This window comes from Aegilops tauschii, chromosome 5, assembly GCF_002575655.3.
Source record: "Aegilops tauschii subsp. strangulata cultivar AL8/78 chromosome 5, Aet v6.0, whole genome shotgun sequence".
NCBI lineage: Eukaryota > Viridiplantae > Streptophyta > Magnoliopsida > Poales > Poaceae > Aegilops > Aegilops tauschii.
Window position 1 is genome coordinate 516,741,102 of NC_053039.3, and position 26,932 is coordinate 516,768,033.

At 45.8% G+C, this 26,932-nt stretch overlaps 1 protein-coding gene across 3 annotated transcripts; it reads right to left on the minus strand.

Annotated features, from left to right (window-relative positions):
* Positions 1 to 17,606: 17,606 nt before the first annotated feature.
* Positions 17,607 to 26,386, minus strand: LOC109743219 (ABC transporter G family member 48). Of its 3 annotated transcripts, none has more exons than XM_040391036.3 (19): positions 25,649 to 26,386; positions 23,718 to 23,800; positions 23,370 to 23,454; positions 22,986 to 23,276; positions 22,809 to 22,899; positions 21,792 to 22,692; positions 21,539 to 21,699; positions 21,330 to 21,433; positions 21,044 to 21,209; positions 20,883 to 20,951; positions 20,663 to 20,763; positions 20,196 to 20,528; positions 19,792 to 20,082; positions 19,564 to 19,647; positions 19,237 to 19,370; positions 18,851 to 19,078; positions 18,579 to 18,750; positions 18,160 to 18,414; positions 17,607 to 18,062 (listed from the first exon to the last, which is right to left on the minus strand). In XM_040391036.3, the coding sequence occupies exons 1-19, from the start codon at positions 26,183 to 26,185 to the stop codon at positions 17,793 to 17,795; spliced, it is 4,356 nt and encodes a 1,451-aa protein (XP_040246970.1). In that variant the 5' UTR covers positions 26,186 to 26,386; the 3' UTR covers positions 17,607 to 17,792. The 3 variants fall into 3 exon arrangements, with proteins under 3 accessions (XP_040246970.1, XP_040246971.1, XP_073354436.1); XM_040391037.3 differs by lacking the exon at positions 25,649 to 26,386 and adding an exon at positions 23,899 to 24,369; XM_073498335.1 differs by lacking the exons at positions 20,663 to 20,763; positions 20,883 to 20,951; positions 21,044 to 21,209; ... (6 more) ...; positions 23,718 to 23,800; positions 25,649 to 26,386 and having other exon boundaries at positions 19,237 to 19,391; positions 19,520 to 19,647; positions 20,196 to 20,345.
* Positions 26,387 to 26,932: the final 546 nt, after the last annotated feature.

Genomic DNA, 26,932 nt, shown 5'->3' on the forward strand with positions numbered 1-26,932 from the left:
TTGCACTTGGGCCATGGCAAAACGGAATTGCTGAAAGTGGCAAAAGGCTTTCCAAAAGCCATAGTGCAAATTCAAGAAAAGGTTTTCAAAAGTTATTTTCCCAAATGAAAACCATTTTGTCTTGAGTCCTAAAGAAAGCAAGAACCTCCAAGGTCAAAGGCAGATCTTGGGTGAATCCAAATAAAATTTTTGCCATAAAGAAAGATATTTGAGAGTGAGAGTTCTCTTGAATTTTTTTTTTTTGAAAAATCCAAATAAAAACTTGGGTGTCACACTAAATGCAGTGCCAACATATGTGGTATTCTTTTAGTCTTGTGACATTCAGCATTGGTGTTATGGATGTTCAATTTTATCATCGATATTCATAACATAACATACATCCTATTGACAATAGGAGTGTGGCCTTTTAGTTATTCGTAACAACTAACAAATAATTATGCTTTTATGAATACCCCCCTTTACAATAATCATTATGTAATAGGCTAGAGTATACAAAACTCTACAATGAATTATGAAAATAAACATAGAGGTAACAATGATGGGATGTACTGTAACTTTTACATAGTTTCCATCACATATTTTAACCTCATTATTTGTTGGTAATTTAGGCTGTTTGTAATTTCTTGCAACGATTTGCAATAACATGCAATCGAGTCGATATTCTTTGTGATCAACTTTTCACCACAATCTCGAAGAATTAGTGATCAACAATCACGATTCTCAAGAATTACACTTACTTGGCCAACTTTTCCTACATCTTATAACTTGTATGACATACATACCCGAGCTAGACATTCCGGTCTTCTTTCTATCTGCCTTCTACTCTTATAGTTTTACTTCAACATTTCTCCTTCTCGCACAAGAAACATCCATCTTTAAGAGTGGCGTGAGCCCCGAACTTCCCCAGGCATGTAAGTATCATTACATCCTTTGGTTTTGTTCCTTCTGTTTAAGTTCTCATCAACCATGACTGGTGTTCTTCCAGATCTTAGACATTTTAGTCTTAAACATACTTGAACGTTTCACTAGAACTTGTAAACAAAACACTTCTTTAGATATCACATATCTTTTAAATTTTGTTTGTTTCCAAAAATAATTTTCAGTTCCAAGAATATCACAAAATTGTCCCAAACATTTTGAAGTTCGGGTTTCTCGGTAGCAAGCAGATCGTAATGTAATTCTAGGCTTTTGGATCAAAGGACGTGAGTCTTGTCATCCTAGCATCAACAGAAGAGTCTTTTAAGCATCCAGTAGGACAAAAATCCTTGGCACTCTAGAGGACGATCCTCTCATTACGTTTACCAACCCTTAAAGATTCAACCAGATAAATAACAGGTAATCAATTTAAACAGGAAAGGTGGAACCGTGAGCCATTATTCTTCAACTACAATGCAAACTACACATAGACATGGTATATATTTAAGTTGCACTAGTGTTTAAACAATTTTAATATAAAGTACACTGCCACTCAAATCAATATGTCTCATAATTGAAAGTGGATGATTCAAGATCCTAATCATATTCAGAGCCATTGATGTTAGCATCATTGATGACGTGAACCTCAATGGTAGGCAAACTTGCAGATCATATATCCATATGACTCTTGTTCATCTTTTGATGCTTTGTGCCCCGAGCTCAGAACGATTCTTCCAAAACTTCAAGATAACCGAGTGGTTCTACTGCGAGGTCTTACCTTCACCTGCCTTACACCTCACCCTTCATTCGTACTCATGTTGGCATGATGCACTCCGAAAAGCTACGTGTTGTAAACAGTGGCTACACTAGGAAGAGCACTAACTACTTGATAACTTCTGTGAGAGATCACCCTAATAATTGTCTACTACGCAATCAAAGGGTGCAAACAACAAAGGGATAAACATATCAGGCAATTCATAATAACATGATATGGTATAGCCCTGGGCAATGGGAACATCTCCATGATCCTCCGAGGTCTTCATGAAAGTATTCCGTGATGATGTCGTAGCCACCATCAAGTTCTCCTGCGCCTAGTGAAGCCACCTTGCTTCGGGTCCTCCATAGCACGTCTGTCACTCCCGCGATAAATAAGTTAACGAATTTTGACACACAGATCATTAAAGTGACAGTCCTTTGGCTCCAACCATCATGTCGTACTGTGACGCGTAGGTCACTTAAAATTACATCATATAACCATCTTGTACAAAATCTTATTACCATGAAGAAGACTATACCACATCACATGCAACCTGCAAACCAAATTAGACGTCCTCTAATCGGTTTGGCCAATTTTAATTACGTTTATTACTCCACATATGCATATGATCACAGACAACACTTGAGTTAGTCTTAGAAGCGAGACTAGGAATCAGATTTTACCGTTTAATATTCCACACGTGCATATGAGTTGTTCATTGAATCGCATATTTCAGGATCATAGCAATTATAGGATAGAATATAAACTCTTAATTATAAACATGAAAATATAATAATACAATATTATTGTCTCTAGGCATATTTCCAAGAAAAATAAACCTTGAACTTGTAGAGGAAAGCTAAATCAAATCTTGAACTTCGAATCCTTAAAATTAGCACACCCAACTATTTGATCCCTGTCTACTTTAAACCTTGAGCATGCTCTCAATGGAATTGTCGACGTGACACGTAAGGCTGCCGCCGGACGGGATTGGGCGGGCCCACCAGGCGTGAAACATGTTTTTCTTTATTGTAACGTGCAACTAAAAATACCCAAAAACTTAGACTCACAGGGATTCGAACTAGGACCTGATGCTTCTGATCTAGTGCCGCAAGCCACTCTAACTATTTACTTTTGGTGACCAAAGTGAAGAACGAAACTATTTGACAACACAACGCAACGTCGAGATTTGAATTTTTTTTTAAAAATTGAATACATTTACTTGAAAATTGTCGACAATTTTGAAATATGTACATTCTTAAAAGCAACTAAAATTCCAATTTTTGAAAAAAAGTGAACAGTTTTTTCAATTATGAACATTTTTTAAATACAAAGAAATTTTGAAAATACGAAGTATTTTTAAAATCCCTGAACACATTTTAAAGTGGGAACACTTTTTGAAAAATACAAACAAAATTTTGAGAACACTAACAATTGTTGAAACCTGCAAAATTTAAAGTGCGAACACTTAAAACTTTTTTTAAAAAATGGGAACACATTTTTCACAATTCGTCCGCACTCTAAAATATTCAGGTTTCAAAATTGCTCGATTTTTCCAAAAAAAATCACACTTAAAAAATCTTTGCAAATTTAAAATATGGTTCACGTTTTCAAAATTTGTTGGTGTTTTTCAAAAAGGTTCATAATTCCAAAATATCCATAAAATGTTCGGAGTTTAAAATTGTTGATAATTTTCAACAAAATGTTTCAAAAAACAGAATTTGAAATCTAGATGTTGCGTTATGTGGTTAAATACTTTGGCGCTTCTAGTTTATCAATAACATCTATCTGTTAGAGTGGATAGCAGGACAAGTTTAGCGATGCCAGCTTGCAAGTATGATTCCCACCTGTCTGTCCTTTTCTGGTATTTTTATTAAGTCACGCGTTACAAAAAAACACGCTTCGGTTCCTGGTAAGCCGTTCCTGGTAAGCCGGCCAGTATGGTCCGGCGCAGCCAACTATCCCGGATTTGAGCTGCCACGTCGACAATCTTTATTTGGGAACGCGCTCAAGGTTTAAATAGACCATGATCAGATAGTTCGGTGCGTTGATTTCAGGGGTTCGAAGTTTAGGGTTCGATTTGGCTTTCGTCTACAAGTTCAAGGTTTATTTTGTACTTTTTCGAAGATAAATATTTGATTTTGGCTATATAAAATAAAATAAAAAGTGTGTTAAAGATACTTAGGTGGATGGCACACATATACCAATCAACCAATGTTGGGTCGACGGAATTGGTCAATTAGCATTACACCAAAAAAGGTTTTCTGCAATTTGCAGCACAACATAAAAGCTAACTAATTAATCTCATAAATTTGCAACACAAAAGTTCGACTAATATGCAGGCTACTCCATATATGATTACTGTCGTAATGCAATGCCAATGTGGTTCAAATTAGCAAGGATTTTCAAAGCCCTGAATAGAAAGTACCTCCATGGAGGTGCAGGGCCATCCCTGTTGCTCATGTCCTTCACTCCATGATAATGCTACTTTTTTTAGCTTGCTTTTGGAAATGACGAACGTCGCATTGGCCATGAAGATTCCAGCGGGAACACCAGTGCCGATTCTAGAAGACGCTACCCTCTGCTACTAGCCCCCCAAAAGGAGCAATTTCCACGCGTTTTACCCTGGGAGCATGCCCTTGTGCGGAGCACCCCGCATCTTCGAATATCCTCTCAGCCGCGAGATCGATCCACTCCATGGTGGTATCGAGTTCTGATTTTCTGATTTCCATGGGGCCAATCGCCCTCTAATTCGTTGGGGATCAGAAACAATTTGGAGAGATATGTGCAGCCAGAGTAGAAAAGGCCCCTTCCAAGCGTGGTGGATCGTCCGGCATACAATTGGTCCGAGCGAACACTCACTACTTCTTTTTTGGGTTTTGGATTCTCTTTTGGCCCTGTCTGAGAAATGGAAAATCTCTTCTAAATTAATGAAAATTTGGGGAAGGTTTCAGAAAAATCAATTCAAATTCAGGTTTGGACACCCCAAAATGTAATGTCTGAGATGTGCCATGGTTGAACTTGAGCTATGCGAGCGTGATAAATTATGGTTCGTGGGGTTAGAAAACACACACATGATACATAGAAATGGGCCAAATGACACTTTACCATCACATTAGGAACTACCGTGAGACAAACACAATTTTCAAAAAAGGATTGTATGTTTTGTCGAAACTGAAAAATATATAACATATTACGAATACATAACTCTAAACAGCCGCGTATGAAGCAGCTAGTAGAAACAATGAAAACATGCGTCACTACCAATTGAACTGTTTATCTTTTGAGCGTGGAAAATTGGAACACTATTGTGAAAGTCGGAGCTGTTTTGCAGTCCGTGTGTGTGGCTTACTGCTGGCATTGGCCATCGAGGACTCCGTGCATCTGTGGAGATGTGAGGGAAGTGGCTCTCTTGGTGGTCACCATGGTGAAGTCGGAGTCGTTTGTTTGGGTAATAGGTTTGTTTGGGTAATAGGTGATGGCGGTGATGCATGCGAAAACCTCAACGGATGTTTGGCTTCGCATGATTCTGTTGTGGTGTTTGTGTAGGTGGACAAGTTGGTCAGTGGTGCCCTCAGTTGTCATGCTACATGATGGTTGTGTGTGCAGGTCTGTAACGGACTAACAGTTTTTTGTCTGATTTTCCATGTATTAACTAGGCAATTCTACTCTCTTCTTAATTAATGAATATGATAAATCTTTTGCCTTTATCCAAAAAATGTCAAACATATTTCGTTGCCTTACTATACGATGTTGCAATATTCTAGAAAAGAAAGTAAGAAGCCAAATTCTACCATTCAAAGTAAAATAAGAAGCCAAATTCTAGAAACTAATAGTCATGTAGAAACACTATATAAAACATAGATGGTTGCCGATTTAACATTCCTACAAAGCATGCTTTTTTTTTTGCGGAAAAACTTCCAATCTATTCATCTTCAATCATGGCAGTATAACGAACACCAGAAATAAAAATTACATCCAGATCCGTAGACCACCTAGCGACGACTACAAGCACCGAAGCGAGCCGAAGGCGCGCCGCCGTCATCGCTCCTCCATCACCGGAGCCGGGCACAACTTGTTGTAGTAGACAGTCGGGAAGTCGTCATGCTAAGGCCCCATAGGACCAGCACCCCAGAACAGCAACCGACGCCGATGAAAAATAACGTAGATTGGAAGGATCCAAATCGAAGACACACGAACGTAGACGAACAACGATGAGATCCAAGCAAATCCACCAAAGATAGATCTGTCGGAGACACACCTCCACACGCCCACCAACGATGCTAGACGCACCGCCGCAAGGGGGGCTAGGCGGGGAGACTTTTATTCCATCTTCAGGGAGCCGCCGCCGTCTCGCCTTCCTGAGTAGAACACAAACCCTAACAAGATTGAAAAAAAGACTAAAAACAGAGACTTCCCGCCGGCCCTTGTCAGGATCCACCGCGCCTCCATGGCCCTAGGGCTACCGGAGATGAGGCGGACCTGCGCCGGCGCCGAATCAAAGGAGGCCTTAAATGATAAGAACCGATGACCTACAAAGCATGCTTACATGAGATAAAAGTGTTGCCACATTTTACAACATTTTCTCGAGGGAACTAAGCCTCCCTGCTGATGTACACACGTCGCAGTATACCTCTCATCCAGGAGCAACTACATTATAAACAATCCTTGTGGTGAAAGGATAGAAAAATCAATTTAGACCGTCAAAGATAAAAGATACACGGTCCAAATTGGTATTTAAGTTTTAGAATAGGTGTAGGTTTCAGAACTTGTTGGGGCCGGATTTATAACTTGCATGTGCGTCATCCATCCAATCCGACAATCCATGTTGATTTTTTCTACTCTTTCACCATAAGAGTTGTTTCCATTGTAGTCGTCTCCCTCTCATCCACCTTCACAGACCATGGGTCACTGGTGCAAGAGATGAGGTCTGGGCATGCGTGAAGATTGTGTGGCGGTGCTGAACATGAATGTAAGCATATCATCCACTTGACAGAAGCACGAGTTCTTCTTCTCTCAAAAAAAAGGAGGACAAGTTCTATTTGGAAACCAGGCGGTTGAATCTGGGGAGAGGAGAGGTCGCGTGAAGAAGAGGAATGGCAGGGGAAGCCGCATCTGAGGAAGTACCTGCGTGGGCTCCTCTCTCTCTCGATTTTTCTGGCCAACTCCTGGTGGGTAGGTGGACCAATGAGAAGAGATAGAAGAAAGGCTCTATGTAGGGATGTAAGTGGCAAATAAATGGCGTCCGCAAGCCCGTTTAGTTAGGTTTTTGCTTGCTCGATAGTTCATTTTCCTCAAAAAAAAATGTTGTTTGAACTATCATACCATAAGTGGACTTTAAACGGGATTAGATGGGACCCAGTTTACATCCCTAGCTCTATGTCCCAATCTTGCACATTGTTAAATGACGTGGCACCGCGCAGCGTTGGTCCAGTCTTTCGCTATTTTTTTTTGAGGGATAATGAGAATACATTTCAATTCGATGGAAACAAAGTATCTATTTTCTTGAAAGCTATTCTCCTTTCGTTGAAAATATTTAGATGCTTCAGAAGAAATCATATAAGACATATGAAAGCAAAATATATAGTCACAAAATAACAATCTCCCGTGTCGAAAACAAAATTCATTAGAAGAAATTTTCTTTCCACTCAAAGCAACTCAGATTTGCTATTTTTTTTCTTTGTTGTGAAGCAAAACATCATAATTAACATGGACGTTTATTTGAGAGTGCAATCATAAACAATATTCACCAAATCAATTGCAATCAGGTCGTGGTGAATCATGCAGCAAAGTATGCATCCACGCCTTGATGGGTGACCAAACGTTCGCTCCTTAGATTTTTCGTTTCGGTTTTGGATTTTCTTTCACCCCTATCTGTGAGACGGAAATGTTCTTCTGAATTAACCAAATATTGGGAAAAGATTTCAGAAAAAATCTCGTCAAATTCAGGTTCGGACACCATAAAACGTATTAATAGTCTAAGTCGTGCCATGGTTAAACTTAAGATATGACAATATGATAAACTATGGTGCCATGGTTAAACTTAGATCACGCACACAATCACATGATACATAGAAATGGGCTAAATGGCAATTTGCTATCAGACTACGAACTGCCATGAGACAAATGAAATTTTCAAAGGAAGGACTAGTATATGTTTGGACAATATTGAAAAAAAAAAATTAACATATTACGAATACGAAACTCTAATCAGCCGCTTACGAAGCAACTAGTAGAAATAATGGAAACATGTGTGGCTACCAATTGAAATGTTTATCTTTTCCACATGGAAAATATGCAGTGGAATAGCCTGTTTGCGGTTGATGCGCGTGTCTGACTGTTGGCGTGGGCCATAGTGGACTCCGTGCCTCTGCGGACCTACGGTAAAACTAGCTCTCTTGGTGGTAGCTATGGTGAAGTGGATCCGTTTTTTCGGGCAATAGGTGATGACCCGAACTGATGTTTTGCTTCTCATCGTTGTGTTGTGATGTTTGTGTTGGCGGGCAGATTGGTCGGTGGTGCCCTCAGCTGTCGTGCTTCATGACAGTTGTGTGTGCAGGCCTATAACGGCCTTTACCCTGGGTTTCCATGAATTAAACTACTCTCCTTTTAAGTGATAAAAATGGAAAATCTTTTACTTTGTCTCAAATAAACAATATTATCGAAAACATAGTTGGTTCGCTTAGTATAGGACGTTGCAATATTCTAGAAAGTAAGAACCAAATTATAGCATTATTCAAGATGAAGTAAGAAGACAAATTTCTAAAAAATGAGAATATTTATCAATTTGATGAGAGAAAATCTATTTGTTCTCCTTTCATTGAAAATATTTCCATGCTTTGGAATAAATATGTAAGACATATAAAATAAAATTTATAGTCACAAAGATAATATAATCTCGCCGCATCAGGAACAAACGATCATTAGAATATAAAAAAATTGAGAAGGAACACCGTGCATTCCATTAGCTAGTGGATGCGGACAAGTCGCCGGCCACAGCACCGATTACAACAGCGGGAAGATCGCTGATCCACACCTGGTGGTTCACCTTTAATCCCCTTGCACCAAGCTTGGCCAAAATGTGAGCCGGACCATTACATTCACGAGAACAAAACTCAACTCTGGACTGTATGAACCCCGTCTGCAACAGGAATTTTGTCTCACGGAAGAGGACACCCAGACTACCTCTGTCAAAAGAGTTAGAACAAACAGCATACTTAAGCGGGAGACAGTCAGTATTGAAAATAACTCGGCCCATTCCAAAATCTTCTGCAAGCGAGATCGCCTTCATCAGTGCCAGAGTTTCCGCATGAGTGGCCTCCGCCAAGCCTGATAATTTCCCAGCTGCTGCAAATATTATTATTTTTTGAAAAATCAACCGGGGGGGGGGGGGGGGGGGGGGGGGGTGGGGAGCTCCCCCACCTGAATATATTTCTCATTTTTTGTAACCCAACGTCTGTCCGATTACAAAGGTGAATTACATAAGCACGTGTAAGCGTGATAAGAAATAGGAACGCCATGAGGAGGCGGCCTGCTTATGCGCCGGCTTCTTCATCCGGTGCGTCCAGAGCATAAGGTCATCAATGATTCGCTTGAGGGTGAAGATGATGTGGTGGTTCTGTTGCTTGAAAGTCATGGCGTTTCTGGAGTCCCACATTTTCCATAGGATGATGAGGAGGATGGAGTGCCAAATTAGCGCGTCAAGCTGGTTGGGGAGGCGGCAGTCCCAAAGGTTGTCGATGGAGTTGGGTGGTGATAGACCGATTCGCTGCCATATTCTCTGAGCGAAGGGGCAGTCTAGGAAGATATGCGAGGCGGTCTCCCCGTCGAACCCACAACGGGGACATAGCGCGTCTGGCACGATGTGCTTGCGGATAAGGTTGCTTTTGGAGTTGAGTCTTCCACGAAACAGAAGCCATGCAAAGATTTTCACACGGTTTGGAACGCATGAAGACCAAATTGCAATGGCATGAGCGTCGTCATCAGTGTCGGCCATGACCAGCTGATAGGCGGCCCGTGTAGAGAAAGTGAGGCCACCATTTAGGTAGCGCTCGCCCGGTCCCGGCGACACCTAGAAGTCCTGCAGGAGAGACAACAAAGAGCACAACTCGGAAGCGGCATTAGATGTTAGGCGGTTCCTTAGGATTGATTCTAGACCGTGGTTCATAACAGCAGCCACACGAGCGAGGGGGGTGGTGGTATGTGAGTAGAGGCAGGGGAAGAGAGTAGCGAGTGATTGTTGGTGTAACCAAATATCTAGCCAAAATAGGTGTTTGTTCCAGACTTTGTGATGACGAAGGAGATGTTCTGTAGAGCTGGTAGTTGGTGGTTTATGGTTTGGCAGAGGAAGGAGTGGCTATTTTGTGGAGCGATGAGAGCATTTGGGTGTTGAAGGTCGATCCAATCTTGCCACGGAGTTTGGTCCGGTAGCAGAGCTTTTATGGCAAATTTCATTAATAGACAGTTATTCTGAACATGAAGATTTTTTAGCCCTAGACCACCTAGCTTTTTAGGCTTACAAACATTTTTCCAGGCAACTAAGCATTGAGCACCGGTGCAGGTTTCCTCTGCGGCCCAAAAAAAAGCGCGACATATAGAGTCTAGGGTTTTCAGCACGCTTTTTGGGATAAGAAAGACTGACATAAAATAGACTAAGATGGAGTCAAGGACAGCAGACAGAAGGATGAGCCGGTCGCCCTTGGATAGGATTTTTGCTCGCCAACCTGATAAGAATTTTCGGCATCGTTCGATAATGGGTAGAAAGGCGTTTGGGGGTAGACGGGTCGGTGCAAGGGGTAGGCCTAGGTAGATTTGTGGAAAGGTTGAGGTTGTGCATTGCAAGGTGGTAGCAATGGAGTCCGCCACAGAAGGGCAGACATGCATAGGTACGAGAGTGGTTTTTGTGTAGTTTATCGTGAGGCCTGTAGCCATGGCAAAATTTTGGAGAATGTGCTTTAGCTGCATGGCGGCGTCATTGGATGCCTCTGAATCTCTAGCGATGCAGCCCCATCCCCCGTCTCCTGAAGCCTAAAAAAAAGATGCGTCAGAGTTAATCATAACCCAGTCTGATGGGGGTGGTCTCCATATGGTTATAGAGGCAACAGGTGATTTAGTCCGCGCTGTGAAAAACTCTTTCCACTCGTTAACAATCATCCGCAGCTGGCTAGCAACCACAATAGGCTCTGTCCGCCTCTTCTTCTTTTCTTTTTTTTTGAAACGAAGCAAAAGACTTGCCATTTTTATTGATTAAGAAGAAGTGAGAATTGCCCGATTAATTGACGGAAAACCGGGCTAAAACCGATACAACTCAACCCATATAATATGGGCACCACCGGCCAACCTGGCCACCGACATGAAATATGAGCTGCAAAGAAGAAAAGACATCCGCCGGGGAGTCGCAAGCGCCATCGTTATCACCGGTTACCTCCGAACTGTTAGAGTTGTGTCGAATATAGTGTACAAGGTAGGTTACAGTTGGACTATGAGTTGTATTGTGTTTACATATGATGGGGAGTCGTGTCCTAGTAGGACACTTATATCCTAGGCCTCTCATATATAGCGGGGGTAAACACACGATGTAACCTATGCCAACATAATAGCACAGGAACACAGGGGAAGCCGGCGGCATGTGCCGGCGTCCAGGGCGACCTGGTGCAGTATTGTAGCGGTGTCACGGGGAGGAGCGCCCGTAGTCAAGCCCCGGGGATATAGCAACCTCGTTAACAAATCTCGGTGTCGTGCTCGTGTGATTGTTTGGTCCTCGGATGATCGACGAGTGCCTCGAATTTATTCTAACAAGTGATATCATGAGCTAGATCGTTCGGAGGCGTTGATGGAGTTGATATGCGAGAGCAATCTGAAGCGTCGTATCACGGCGAGCGGCGAGTTCGCAATCTCGACGAGATCGGACTGCACGTAGCGGCGGATAGTACGGTCGTGTGTGCACAGAAAGCTGGACGTTGCGGCTATGAATCAGAAGAAAAATCGGGCGAGCGTACAGCGGAAAAGCGTGCTAGCGGCGGCGGATCACGAGGAACCGCTGGACAGCAGCGTGTGTGCAGGCAAACGACGCCTGTCGTGCGCTAGAGCTACGTGTGCAAGCAAAGAGCAAGCCGGAGATTTGTTTGAAAAACAAAACTGGACCGAGTCCAGAACTAAGTCCTCGTGTTCGACTGGGAAACCTACAGGTGCGCTACTAGGTAGCAGCAAGGGTCGGGCTACCGTACAGGACAGAGGCAGCCAGGTCCAAATCGGAAGGGAAAAATCCATTGATGATACGCATCTATTGGAAGGCAAGGACAAGGCAAAGCAAAGCTAGCATTGGAGTTTTGTGCGAGGGAGCCGAGCCACCACGTGAAGGCTAAAGATTATAATTCTTTTGGTTTTGCTAGTAGTACACAGAGTTTTGTCCGTGTGCTTGGGGCATCGCGTGAAAAGCTTGGATAATTTTCCGCAGGGTCAGCCATACAAAGGACCATGGCACCAACGGGTACCAAGTTTGAGGTGGAGAAGTTCACGGAACTGAAAACCTTGGGTTATGGCAGACTAGGATGGAAGATTTGTTGGCACAACAGGGATGCTTGAAGGCGTTGCGGGAAGTCATGTTAGCGGTGATGGAATTATCATGTGATGGATGGAAATTCATGAATGATTTGGGAGTTTGGGTCGGACTTGTAAGTCTGACGGATCGACGCAAGTCGGTTGGTACAGAAGATGATGGTGGGATCGGCGACGACGACGTAGGAGCGTGATGCTGATGGTGACCGACTTCTGGGGCGTGGAAACACGTCGCGCAGGCCTGAGGGCTTGTGTGGCTTCGACAAGACTATGGCGTGGGGTTGATTCAAGATGGCGTACGCATGTGAGCTTGAAGTCGACGGGGCGCGAGGGTGGACTGATCATCTATCATGGAGTCTTGTTGAAGGTGGAGCTGGATTGAGGGGCTACGGTATAAGGATCCAGAGAATCGAAGCCTATTCAGCGGATGGGAAAAGCGAAGGACACGTAATTCGGACTGGAGCCCAATAGTCTGATGAAAGCGTGAAACTCGTCATCGGTCGGTGATGATCGGTGGTACTCTGCAGTGGGGGTTGAGTGCTGTGGGCTCGCGACCCTTGAGACTCGACCGGGACAGCGGAGGCTCGACGCGGTAATAGTGGCGAGGCGTGCGGTATGCACGGGACATGGAGACGGGCCAGGGCTCTGGTGGTCATACATGTGGTGAGACAATTGTGAATTTAACTCGGGATGACTACAAGCAACGGTGAAATTTCTTCATGTTTCAGACAGGCGGTCAAGAAAGGAGCGGTGATGTTGAGTTCAGGTAACTCTTATGTGTGACATCCAATATGTGAGTTGTTCACTTTCACGCAGGTCAGTGATCAGTGTGTGATGGCGTTGGACGGATACTCTGGAAGTTGGGAGCACAAACTAGAGTGACAAGGAACTTAATTTTGCTCAAGTGTTGACTGTGTCAAGAAAAGAAGGGACTACAAGTTGCACGTGAAGTCATATGGAGTCTTTGGAGTAGCAGCGGTGCTCATGGGATAAACTCAAGTCCAATGTACATGGAAGTTTTACGCATGGACAAATTCAAGGTGGTGGAGAATATTCGCCAAGGTGGAGTTTGTTAGAGTTGTGTCGAATATAGTGTACAAGGTAGGTTACAGTTGGACTATGAGTTGTATTGTGTTTACATAGGATGGGGAGTCGTGTCCTAGTAGGACACTTGTATCCTAGGCCTCTCATATATAGCGGGGGTAAACACACGATGTAACCTATGCCAACATAATAGCACAGGAACGCAGGGAAAGCCGGCGGCATGTGCCGGCGTCCAGCGCGACCTGGTGCGGTATTGTAGCGGTGTCACGGGGAGGAGCGCCCGTAGTCAAGCCCCGGGATGTAGCCATATCGGTGAACCTCGTTAACAAATCTCGGTGTCGTGCTCGTGTGATTGTTTGGTCCTCGGATGATCGATGGAGTGCCTCGAATTTATTCTAACACGAACGGGCGACTCCGACTTCACCATAGAGCTCCACCAACGAAGCCGCCCCCACAAACAGCTACACAGAGCAATGACGGCGCATGCCAACAGATGGCCACACACGTCAACAACCGACAACTCCGACTTTGACGACGAGCCTCACAAGGGAAATATGCAGGACTTGCGCCGACCGTGCCCTAAAGAGCACCTCGGGCACACCGGAAAGATCCGACTACCAAAGCTCGAGCTGCGACCCAAGCTCCTCTTGACGCCATCATCGTTGCCAAACAGAAATCGGCGCCCCTGAAACGGCCGCCTCAGCAAACCACGCGGCGAAGATGCCGCCATGCCACGCGGCGAAGATGCCGCCCTTCCATGCGGCGAAGATGCCGCCATCCACCGATCTCAGGTTGTAGCCGGCTCCAAGACGATGCCCCCAAGGAGGAAGAAGACGTGAAGACGCCTTCATCGCCCGATCCCGCGGATCAGAGGTTTCCCTCCGGAGCCAAGGCCGCGGGGTAAGGAGTGGAGCACCATACATCAGCGACTTCCAAGAAAGAGCGCGACGCCCGCAGGCGCCGCCGTCGCCAGCTCCGGCAAAGGCCGGATGAAGGATTTCTCCCTGAGATGCTCGACCACCACCAGCCCGTACCGGCCAGCCACAGACCTCCATCAAATCTCCACCAAACCAGCACCGCGGAGCACCGAGGGGAGCCTCCCGTCAGCGCCCGCCCCTGCCAAGGCCGTCCCTCGCGCCCGCCCGACCAGCAGCAGCCGTGCTGCCGGGCCCTGAACGCACACCACCGTCACCGCCATCGGGCCGACCTCACGCCGTCGCCCTCACCAGGCCTGGGGGCAGGAGGTCACCGCCGCCACGCCGCAGGAACCGCACCACGCGAAGACAACGAACAGGCTGCAGCAGAAAACCCCCGAAGAATGCCCGGATCCAGCCACCCCCGGCCAGATCCAGCGTCTGCCAGCCTCCCCACCGGCCACCGAAGCACCACCGAGGCTCCCGCGCCGCCCAGCCGAGCAGAAACGGAGACCCAACGGGAAGCGCCGAGATCCGGAGCACCACGCCCCCGAAGCCGAGCGCCGCCAAGGGAGAGGCAGGAGCACCACCAGGCCCCGCCGCCGCGCCGCCCACGCGACCGCAGCAGCCGACAACCGCCGCGAAGACCAGGCCGCCGCCCGCGCCGCTGCGGGCCAGGAGAACCCCGCCGCCACCGTCCGCTGCGCGGGCTTAGCCCGGCCGCGTCATTCGGCGGCGGCGAGGGGAGGTTGGAGGGGGCGGGGTGGGAGGAGGCGCCGGCGGTGCTGGGCTGCCCGAGCCGCCCAGAGGCGACGCGGGGGACGGAAGGGACGTCCTGGCCTGGGACAATAAACTTAATGTGTGCCGTGCGTCCTGTCCGCCTCTCACCGTGTCTAATTTTGTTCCTCTCTGTCCACCATCTCCACGTTAAGCATATAACTTTCAATTTCTTCTCTTCCTCCTGAGCTAAGATGCCCTCCAGAACTTCAAGAGATGAGGGACGTTGCATCAGGATTCTTCTTTCATTTTCCAACTCTGCCGCTCTCCACACTGCTTTGACGTGTTTGCATCTGAAAAAGAAATGGCCTCCATCTTCAAAGTATCCACCGCAAACGGCGCATCTAGTATCCAGAACGACACCTCTCCTCTGAATGTTCATGTGAAGTGGGTGGCTATTATGGCCCAGCCTCCAATCAATTTTATTTCTAATCAAAGCAATTTATATTCTCCCATTTTTCTTTGGTGTCAAGCAAAACAAAAATGAGGTAATATCATTAGTGGTGCTTAAACTTGCCATCAATGTTCACTTCAGTGCTTGAACTTAAAAAATACGTCGAACTAGTTCTAGAACTTGGCACCAGGGTGCAAATACGGTGCTAATCCAATCCTCACACGTATAATGAGCTAACATGGCATCATAGTTTGATTACCATGCACACGTGGCTTGGGACTCACTTTCAACAAATCTTTCTAGGGGTAAACACCAAGTTTATTCATTAAAAACCACATTGTGTGGGATACATATGTGGTTGTGGGGTGCACCAAACCAGATGTGGCAACCGGGACCTCTAAAAAGTGAAAACTTGGCTAAGCAATGTGCTTTATAACTAACAGCAAGACTCTCAAACGAAAAACAACAATGAAATATAAACGCCTTAAGATTTATTTCACTAATAATTGCTCTATATATCACCCGTGCGCTCATGTTGATATCTGAAACGACTTGCTGATAGTCCGAGGCCACAACAAAGTTTTGGATGTCCAAGTCTTCTGCAGGAGAGAGAGCCTCACGGCAAGCTACAGCTTCTAGGGTAGCAGGACCAAGAACTCCTTTGACAACTAGTGCCAAACTCCAAACTCCCCATATAATTACCCCCTTCATCTCTGCAGATGGCCGCTGCTGAGCCTCCTCTTCCTGCCAAAACTCCTGCATCAACATGGATCTTACAATATCCTGAGGGTGGCTTTTTTGGCCTTGGCTGCTGTTGCTGCGGCAATACAGCGCCCCGAGCCGAGCTCTGCTGTTTGCTTCTGACGATGCCCTACATGTCAATACTCTCACTTTCAACGAATGCCTTGCTTAGCCCCACATGACTAGTGGGCCCCACATGTCAGCACAAAGGGAAAATCAACGTCAAAAATTGGAACCTCTGTGGCTCCAACTTGCGATGTGGGGCTAGCAAATGCCTGCCTGAGCCACTCCGCTATACACTTTTGCATGGCCAGTAACTATAACTTCATTAATCGCTTGTGTAGGAACACGTTCGTCGCTTTTAAATGGGATGCAGTCATTTCGCACAGTGTTTTTTCAGGAACAGAGTAGGCACTGTATTTGTAAGATGGGGGAAATCGATTTGCGAGCACTCCCAGACCCCGACGATCTCCACGGGGACGACGCTGGCCGAGCCGTCGCGGTAGTAGACCCGGAGCTCCCGGGGGATCTCCCGGGGGTGCTCGAGCTGGAGGACGACGCGGACGGTGGAGAGATCGGGCGCCGCGACGCAGGCGGGGTCGATCTCGCGCACGACCCCGAACCTGCGGCAGTTGTCCGTGGCGTGCGCCCCCGTCCGCTGCTCGACGGGGTAGCCGTGCAGCGCGACGTGGGCCATGCAGCCGCCGGAGACGTCGAGGACGGTCCGCACGGGCACGAGCCTCGCCGTGGCGCCGTCGAGCCGGAACGGCTGCCTGCGCGCGGCCGCCTCCCGGTCGCGGGGCGTGCGGAACAGCACGGGGACGCCGCGGCAGCCCGGGGCGGGAGGGAGGAGCTCGAAGTTCTGCGGCAGGTCCAGCGCCAGGGTGCGGAAGACGAGGCGGATGAAGGGCCCCGGGTCGTCGGCGCGGCACGGCGGGGTGATGCACGCGTACGCGACGCGCCGCGCGTAGTGCACCCCCGGGCTGTCCGGGTCGCCGTTGAAGTAGAGCTTGACGCCGGAGTCCGGGAAGGGCGCGTGGGCGAGGCCGCGGACCGCCGTCGCCGCGGCGGGGACCTCCGGGCCCTTGAAGTGGCAGACGGTGGCCGGGCGGTCGGACTCGGAGGGGACCTCCAACGCCGTCGCGCCCTCCGGCAGCAAGGCGTCAGCGGGCACGGGCGGCATCGTGGCAGTGGCCAGTGGACTGGGAGCAGTGAGAGTGAGGTGGAATGGAAGGAAGAGGAAAGTGGGTGTGGCGGTGGTTTTATTGGCACGTTGGCGTTGAGAGGAAGGAAGAGGGCTGGCTGTCAGACGCGCGGAGACAGCGCGCTGCTCTTCCTTCCACTTCACCTCACCGCTTCTTCCAGTACGGTACAGTGGACCGGTCGTTGATCTGGTTATCCATGCTGGATGACTAGAAAGAGGAACATGCCAAGGTACCTTGTCCGCACCAACAACTATTACATTTACATGCGATCGATTAACCGAATTTACAACAAACAAATTAACTAAACGGAAAAGGATGTCATTTTTATTTTTGATGAAGTCGAAAAAAAATCCATTCCTCTAAATAGCAGAGCTTGTACAACGATGTCTATGTATGTATCCTACTACTTCTACTATACACAAATACACACAAACTATAGATTATTGCCGCCTCTCTCTTGCAGCAGCATAAAATAAACGGCCGTCTGCCTAACGTTTCTGGAAGTTCAACACCTTGATGGAGTAGCCGAACACCAAGAAGAAGGCGATGACGTACGCGAAATGCGCGAGCACGACATACCCAAGGAAATCGTGCTTGATGCCCAGATTGTCCTCCAAGAATTGCTTCACCACCAGGCGGCTCCCGTCGGGGACAGACAGAGGACTGGTGTTATCGCCAAACTGCGACCCGATGACGCCATAGATGGTCCAAGACACAGGGTTCGCCCAGTAGTACCACCTCCACCAAATTGGTAGTAACTGCAACAACCAACCAACCATCGTCAGGATCCTCAGTCAACGAATCTAGTTAATTAATCGGCACGCGACACAGGCAGGTTAATCTTGGCATACTTACCGGTCTCGCAACGAGGAACCCAGCAAAAAGATTCCAAAGAGGGAGTACAAAGGCTATGGGTATGTTTGCGAGCATGGAAGATGAGGTCAACGCCACCAGCATCATGCCAAACAATGTGAAGTAGTTGAAGCATGAAATTGTAAAGAAAAGGAAATAGAAGAACTTTGCAGCTTTCCACTCATATCCAATCATCGCATAGATGATGACCGTGTACTGAATCCCCTGCACGACGTTGTAGATCATCTCCACGCATGTCTGCACGAATCAAAAAATTGCACAATCTTTAGAATCATACCAACTTTGGAATTTGCACTCATTATATTTTGAATAGGATGGGCCCCTTTCATCTAGACAAGCTCAATGAATCTAAACACGATTTTTCTATCAAAATGTGTATCAAATTAAGACCGACTAATTACCTGAGCTAATGCATAGGATAATGGAGAGTACATCCCTGCCGCCTTTTCACGGTAGAAAACAGTTCGTTCGATTGACACAACAGGCTGAACTGTGATGCAGTTGGCAGAACCAAGGAAGAAGACAGCAGCATAAGTGGCTCCAAGTAGATTGGACAAATCTTGTGGTGAGTCTCTGCCCACAAATTAAACATATGCAAAAAAGCATTAGTGCCTCCATAGAAGCTAATATATAATCATTTAAAAGTCCCAACTACAGCAAAATAAGATCGTACATTTTTGTCCCCTTCTGCCAAAACACTGTGCCAAATACAAGGCCATAGATCAACGTCATAAGAAAGCGCATGGCGTTGTGGGGTGGATTCTTCCAGTAAGATTTGTATTGCTTCCAGAAGTTTGCAACACATTGATTGTAGAAATTCTGAGAATACTTCGTAGGAAATGAGAGATCTTCATAGCCAGGTGGGGGAACGCTTAATTCCTTAATAAGTTCTTGGTTTTTCCTGCTCATATTTGAGAAACAGGAACTCAATGTTGATATTAGAAATGAAAATAACTGTAATTTTGGCACAACATTTCAAGAGAATATGTACTTTTTAAAAAGGAATTAGCAGCCAATGGATAAAAATAATGAAGGGTTATAACGAATGAGGCTACTTACCTATAAAGATCAGAATTAGCATAAATTTCAGCAAAATTTACGTTCAGGCGAGCCTCAGCTAAAGGGGAGCTAACTTCCAGCATCCATGTTGCAGGATTATATCCTTCTGTGATCTTTTCAACACCTGGAATTGCCTGCAATGCAATGACAACCTCCTGTGTTAGGTTTTTTACTTTTCTACACCTACAAAGAGTTCAAGGCCTGTTAAGTCTTCAGTGACTTTTTTTCTAAGCCCACTGGTCATATTTGTAAGCAGGTTATCCGTTCAATTGCAAATTAGTACAAAACTTGCTGCCCCAACTCAACATGTAAACCAAGGAAACTGACCTCAAAATATTCAACTAATTTGTGAGAGTGCTGACCAAGTTCACCAGCATAAATAACTCGTCCTCCTCTTTTCATAAGCAGAAGCTATAAAAGGAACCAACAGTGAGTTATTTGCATTTTCTATACATATATATATATATATAGATATATATTCTATCTATCTATATATATATATATATATATATATTGTGTGTGTGTGTGTGTGTGAGAGAGAGAGAGAGAGAGAACCTCATCAAAAGACTCGAATATATCGATGCTGGGTTGATGGATAGTGCAAACCACAGTTCGCCCAGTGTTCACTGTATTTCTCACCGCCCGCATTACAATTGCCGCGGCTCTAGCATCAAGACCAGAAGTTGGCTCATCCATGAATATGATTGAAGGATTTGCTACCAGCTCCACGGCAATTGTCAGTCTCTTTCTTTGTTCAGTCGATAACCCGTCCACTCCAGGGAGACCAACCATAGCATTACGCAACACATCAAGCTCCACAAGAGTCATGACTTCCTCCACAAACATCTGCGAGGGTGAAGATTAATTTCTTTAGATGGAAGCAATTACAGTTTGAAGCTTCAAATATAAAGAACACCGCATCTTTACTTGAGTCTGAAACATGGATTCAATGAATATACCTTTCTCGTATTTTCGTCGACATCTGAGGAAAGACGCAGCCAAGCAGAGTACAGAATGGATTCATACACAGTAACATTTGGTGAATGGATATCAGTTTGTTCACAATAGCCACTCACGCGGGCAAAAGTTTCTTGTTTTTTAGGGTAACCAGAGACGGTGATACTTCCTTCAATAGATCCACTAGTTTTCCTTCCTGCCAGGACATCCATTAGAGTGGTTTTCCCAGCTCCACTCACACCAACTAATGCTGTCAGAACACCAGGCCTAAAAGCACCACTGATATCAGAGAGCAACTGGAGACGACTTTCTGTGAATCCTTGCTCTCTCATTTCCTGAAACACAAGTTGAGAGATTTTATGTTAGGCCTAAAATAGTTTCCGTCCACATCTGCAGATAATGTTATCATACAGGTCATGAATTTCTGTCCTAACACGATATGTGTGAGTAGATAGATAGGTAGGCTTACTGCAGGCATGTCCACGTAGTAGTTTACATGGTTGAAAGAAAGTGAAAGAGGCTGGAAAGGCAAGGTGATTTGTGACTGAGTTGGCGGATTTGTGGCTTCATCTGCAGAAATTGCAAGTGAAGAGTGACTAATTAGCATTATTGTTAACGGCTACAAGTGGCTTGATAAATAAATACTAGTACAAAGACTGCAGTAGTGTAATGAATACTTAAGAACTCACCTATGGGTATTGAAGTGTTTGTCTCATTCTCATTCTCCTCGTCTGAAACTGTGTTTGAGCTGCTGCCAACTGGATGAGAACAAATCATATATAGTGTAAGTAACTTGCTCACTAAGGCTTCAAACAATAATGTCAACCAGAAGAAAAAAAATGGTACTCACAGCTCAAGTACGTAAGTGCCAGAAGGTACAGTATGTTGAATAAAATAATGAATCCTACAATGGCTCCAATGGAAACCCAAAATCCCGACTCTCTAGTAAAAAGGCCTTTGGCTTTAAGAATAGCCTCGCCTACTGTTGGTGCATCGATAGATGTATTATTGTTTGGCTGTAGTAAAAAAGAAAACGTCCAGCATTAGTTGAGATGTCATCACCTTTACAACACTAGGATATGGTGATCCCTTCACTGTCCGAGAACTAAAAAAACAGGGTCCTAAGAAAAACTTACGTTGGCCCACCTACTTGAGAGGAATTCATTGACGGATATCGCATTCTGGCTGTACATCATAGGAGATGCCCAGTAAGCCCAAATCCACCATGGTCGGACGTCACCTATGCAAATCAAAATTAAGGATGAAGAAGGATTACGTTCATCCATGCAAATGAGATGCAGATAGCTGATATATCGTGCCTAGCTTGTCATGACAGGGCGCTTACCTCTAGGTATGACAATGCCTCCAAATAGGAAAATAAGAAGGATCACAAACATCCCCAAGGTGTTGGCCACAACCATTGATTTCAAAACAGCACCAAGAAATCGGAACAGACCCATTGCCATTTGGTGAGTAGCGAAAAAAGCTAAAAGCATACGAAAGAACCTGCAATGAGCAAATAGATGAATAATACAGTTACGAATTCAAAACTTAAATGCAAAAGTTGAAGAGCACAAGGACGATACGCGGATGTATACCTTCCTGCAGCAGGTGCAAAGCCCATTACATAGTACGTGAGGACGACCCATACTATGGACTCCACAAGCGAAACAGGAACTTTTGAGATGATGTTTACCAGTCCAATGGTCCATGGAGGAAAGAACAAGAAATCCCTCTGTTTGTAGAACGTAGGAAGCATTTTAATAGTAAATTGTAGCTCGGCAAACCCATTGAATAAGACGGTCATTAAACTGAAAGTCAAAGCACCAAAGAATTTGGTGCTGTCAGAAAACTGCCCATGTGGCATCTTTGTTCTGAGGAACACAGTCATGGCAATGAGCCCAAGGATGACCAACTGGGCAACCTTGAAGATGTAGATGAAGGAGTTGCGCTTCATCAGTAACTTCTCTCTTGACATCACTGTCTTGAATGACTCCCAGCTGGATTGCCCATACTTATTGGTGGTCAACGCAGCAGGATGAGTTTTGGACTTGTCGAAAGGAATTTGCAGCTCCTTGAGCATCTGCTGGCCTACATGGAATGACTTGAAACGTTCAGCAAACTCTGGGACAGGCACGTGACGATACTGCTCCTGGTCAAGGTACCAGTACTGTTGCTGGTCTTTCTTGGAAGTGACCTCTTGAAGAAAGTCAGCAATTCCTTTCCTTTCGGGGCATCGAAAACCAGCAGATTCAAAGAATTCCAAGATGTTTTCGCGTGGCCCATGGTACACTACGTATCCTTCTGATAGCAAAATAATGTCATCAAACAGGTTGTAGGTCTCTGGCGGTGGTTGTAGGAGGGAGATCATCACGGTCTCATTCATCACATGGACCAATTGTCTTATGTATTTCACAATCTGAAATGTGCTAGAGCTGTCCAAACCAGTGGAAATTTCATCCATGAACAAAGCCCTTGCAGGTCCTGTTAACATCTCCCCTGCCATGGATATAAGTAAAAACAAATCAGACAAGTGTAATGTGAATTAAGTAAGAAATTCCTTTCAACAATGAATGGAAGGGTTGAGCTTATTCTTTCTATGTATGAATGCATACCAGTTGTTACACGCTTCCTCTGCCCGCCAGAAACTCCTCTGATCATCTCGTCACCAATGGGCATATCGGCACAAATGTCAAGCCCAAGAACCTGACAGTGAGGTTTTTCTTAAGACTCAAAATGGGAAAAAATTGCTAGAGAGTTGCATGTAATTGACAGAACAGTCGAAATCTCACCTTGAGAGTAAGATCGGTAACAATATTACTCTCCTGCCCTTGCACCGCAGTAGCTTTCATATAAGCATCAATCTCGGGATCTGGCTTTATGCCAGCTTCGCGCTCCCTGACAGCGAGCTCAGCGAGCATGTCATATCTGGCACCGACGCCTAAGCACCGCCTGGAGAAATCCAGTGTCTCTCTTACGGTCATCTCTGCGTTGTGGAGATCGTACTGACTAACATACGCACTGGTCCTTTCAGGGTAGAACTCCTCAAATGTATGGCCACAGTAAGTGATGCTGCCAGACACCTGGGTGTGTTGCCATATCCATACGATGATTATTTATTTTTGTATATGCGGCCATAATGCAGAAGCAAAAAAAATAAGAAGATGAGTTCAAACCTTGAGCGCTTTGTCGAGCTTCCCAGTAAGGGCTCGCATAAATGTGCTCTTTCCTGAAGATGGGGGTCCAAGCAGAAGGGTCATCCTGAAAAACGCCATACATGTTGAATTACTTACTTGTTTGGCTTCAAAAGGTACAGTTGATCAGTCTACTCTTTTCTTTTCTTTTCTTTTTTCTTTTTTGCCATCCCATTTGGAGGAAAGCAACAAGAATGATGAGTGAATTTTGTTGCTGATTCCGCCTCCGCCTAGATACTGAAAACTGATCTTGACAATGGCTACTTGTGGTGCTTTTGTGATAAAGAAACAGCAGCAGGCAGGAAGAGTAATGATGTCAGGACTTATTACCTTGATGGTTTGATGATGCCGTTGACGTTCTGGAGTATGTTGATGGTCCTCTTGTTGGAGGAAGCAAGTCGGCCCACAAGACCCTGCCAGCATCATACATATCGTTGTGTAAACAAATCATCATTACACTACTAATTAAATACATCCATGCATACAAAAAGCAGGGGTAGATGAGAGAGACCAAATGCGAACAACTGATACTGCAAGGCAAGCCGTGATAGGGTGGGCGGAGGAAGGAGGCTGGCCGGCTAGGATTAACCAAGGAATCGTCAAAGCTGCAAGCACACGCTCACAGACATTTCGTCAAACACCTCAATGACGCTCGGCTCGAGAAGCCATTGGAGTCCTGAGGCTCGCCGCCGATCCATCCGGCCTCTAGAACTGGTTGACGGATGTCTTGATATGCGGCTAGCCAGGCTGAATTTTGGTCTCCCCCGCCGCGGGGCCGGGGAGGAGTGGGAGTGGCACCACCAGACCGGACAGAGTTGAACGCCCTCGCGCAGGACGTTGCCGTTGACCTTCCAGAGGAGACGCTGCCCTCCCATCGGCACCGCCGCCACGAGCGAGTTCTCCATGGCCTTGGCCTTGGGTGGATGGGAGGGACGTAGCCCGTAAGGAAGAGACACACATACTGAGAGAGAGAGAGAGAGAGGTAGGTGGGGAGGAAGAAGATGACCATGTGGCTGCTAGCATGCGAATCTGGGTGACGTGGCTGCCCATTTGCTAACGTGACGTGGCAGGCCATTTTGGTAACGTGACGCTGTGGTTTAAAAATAGAAATTTGAAACATGGTTTTCATATAGGGGGCATTGAAACTTTGTTTTTTTTCTAGGAGGAGGCGTCGACCCGTTGGCTGGCCAGCTGGGTGGCTGCCCGCCCACCCGAGTTCGAGCCCCGGCTTTGACGCTTTCTTCTATAAAAAGATGCCAACGAGGGTTAACCCTTAGGTTGGTCTTTTTTTTTTTTTAACTTTGGTCTTTTACTGCCTTGTTCCTTCATAAAAATAGAAATTTGAAACAATGGTTTGCATACAGGTGGGACTTTGAAACGTTGGTTTTCGCACTATCTTAGTGCCTTGTTCCTTTATAAAAAATGACTCGACTCCTATGGAGAGGGAAAATAAAGACATACACCCTCCATTCCACAAAGTAGCTAGTGCGCATAGTTTTTTCTTAAAGTCAAACGTCACAAAGTTTGATAAGTGTTTTGAGAAAATATCAACAAAAATAATACAAAATAAATATAATATGAAAGTCTATCTTGTGATTTATGTAGTGATATGAATTTGATAATAAATATGTAGATATTTTTCTCTATAAACTTGATCAAATTAAGTTTGACTTTCTAAAAAAAATTATACGCACTACATTATGGAAGGGAGGGAGAAAATTTGTTACTCCCTTTGTCTCTTGTCTCTAAAAAGAATTACTATAAATTTTGCCTAAAGTCAAACAATGCAAAATTTGATCGAGTTTATTAGAAAGACTAGCAAGAACTATGACACCAAACTAATATCATTACATAAACAATAAATATATCTTCATGTTATATCCATATTTTAGTGTATATTGTGGTTGTTGATATATAGTTTATCCAGCTTGACTTCTGACAAAATTTATAAGTCTTTAGAGAGAGGGACAGGTGGACGGGAAGAGCTGATGGTTTTCAATTTCAGTGAGATTTTGATGAAATTCACTGAATTTCATTAATTTTAGCATACACTGAAATATTTATGTTTTCGCCAAAGAAAAATCGGCAGTTTCAGTAGTTCTCTGGAATTCATGTATTTTTCAAAAATTCCAAAATTTAATTTAATTCAAGTGAATATTATTTCGGCCCTTTGGCTGATTTCAGTTAGTGCTGATTTTTTTTCTGAAATTGAAAACCATCTGAACTAAGTGGTGAGAAGAGAAGATAGTTAGTATGGTAACCTGCAGGAAGTTTGTGGCTGAGTTCCAGAGCGTGGGGAGGGCGCGGCTGCCGACGAAGGCGTCGACCTCGACGGAGAGGCCCTGGTACCTGACCTCGATCGCCGGCAGTTCGATGCCCACCCGGTCCACCCGGTCCCTGAGCCGCCTCAAGAAGCGCTCGCTGTCGTCCTGGAACACCCTCTCCAGCAGCGCCCTGCCGGCCTCGCCGCTGGCCAGCTGGTTGATGTCCACCAGTCCCTGCAGCTCGTGAGCGGCACCGTCGGCGCCATCGACGCCGGCGTGGTTGGACAGGACGGCGCGGCGCATGCGGTCGTAGGTGGGCAGCTTCTCGAGCGCGGCCCAGCGCAGGTTCTCCTCGTCGTCCTCGTGGCCCTGCCGCGACGCGGCGCGGCCGAAGGGGTCGTCCGCGCCCGCCTGCTGGCGCAAGGAGTGCGAGATGGACCCGGAGCGGCGGGAGCCCCAGGAGGCCGCGCTGGCGCTGCGGCGGCTGCCCGACAGCGGCCCCAGCTGCAGCCCTGCCGTCGAGGACGGCTCCATGGCTGCCTGCGTTGCTAGCTAGTAGCTGGGAGACAGAGGCTGCGCTAGCTGTGTGCGAAGATGCACTCTGATCTTCTTCTTCTTCTTGTAGTAATAGTGAGCATATATAGGGAACTCATGCATGCATGGTTGCATGTGGTCAAGGGAAACGAACGGAACGATGTTGCGCATGCATGAAACTTCCTCCGGCTGCCCACATAGCACTACAACTTGTTACCTACGAGTCTACGACTAGTCGGTCCCTGCGAGCACATGCATGATGCAGAGGATAGTACGGAATAGTATTGTTAAGTATTCATCGACGTAGCTAGAGTGAGTTTGGCAGGTCAGACCTGCATATTTTCCAGCCATCATCTAGAAGGAGGGAGACTGAGATATTTCTTTGCTCTCTCTCTCTCTCTGAATGACAAGGACAATCAAACGAGCGAGCGCTTTGCATGCATGGCTTAATTCCATCTATATCTAGAAAGAACATTATAATAATAATTGATTCGTTAACCAACGATCCTTCGTTCCTCCGTACGATCGACATCAACATAACAGAAGAGTCCATCCATGAATTGAATTCCGAGCACGCGGGAATAGTCTATCTTCTCTTCCACGGCAGGGTCTACAATCCAGAAGGTCAATAGACGGGCCAAAGAGATCCCAGCTGCTTCGAAGGTTCCTTCCATCTGGTTTCCCTCCTTTTTTTTCTCTGTTGTGAGCACGTGCAGTTTTTTCTATTCATTTATTTTGAAAAGGAAT

Coding starts and splice junctions, on each gene's coding strand:
- LOC109743219 (XM_040391036.3), bottom strand. CDS start 26,185: ATGGAGCCGTCCTCGACGGCAGGGCTGCAGCTGGGGCCGCTGTCGGGC. Junction 22,693..22,808: donor GAGGAAGCGTGTAACAACTG/GTATGCATTCAT, acceptor TATCCATGGCAG/GGGAGATGTTAACAGGACCT. Junction 18,063..18,159: donor GGTTCCTCGTTGCGAGACCG/GTAAGTATGCCA, acceptor TGGTTGTTGCAG/TTACTACCAATTTGGTGGAG.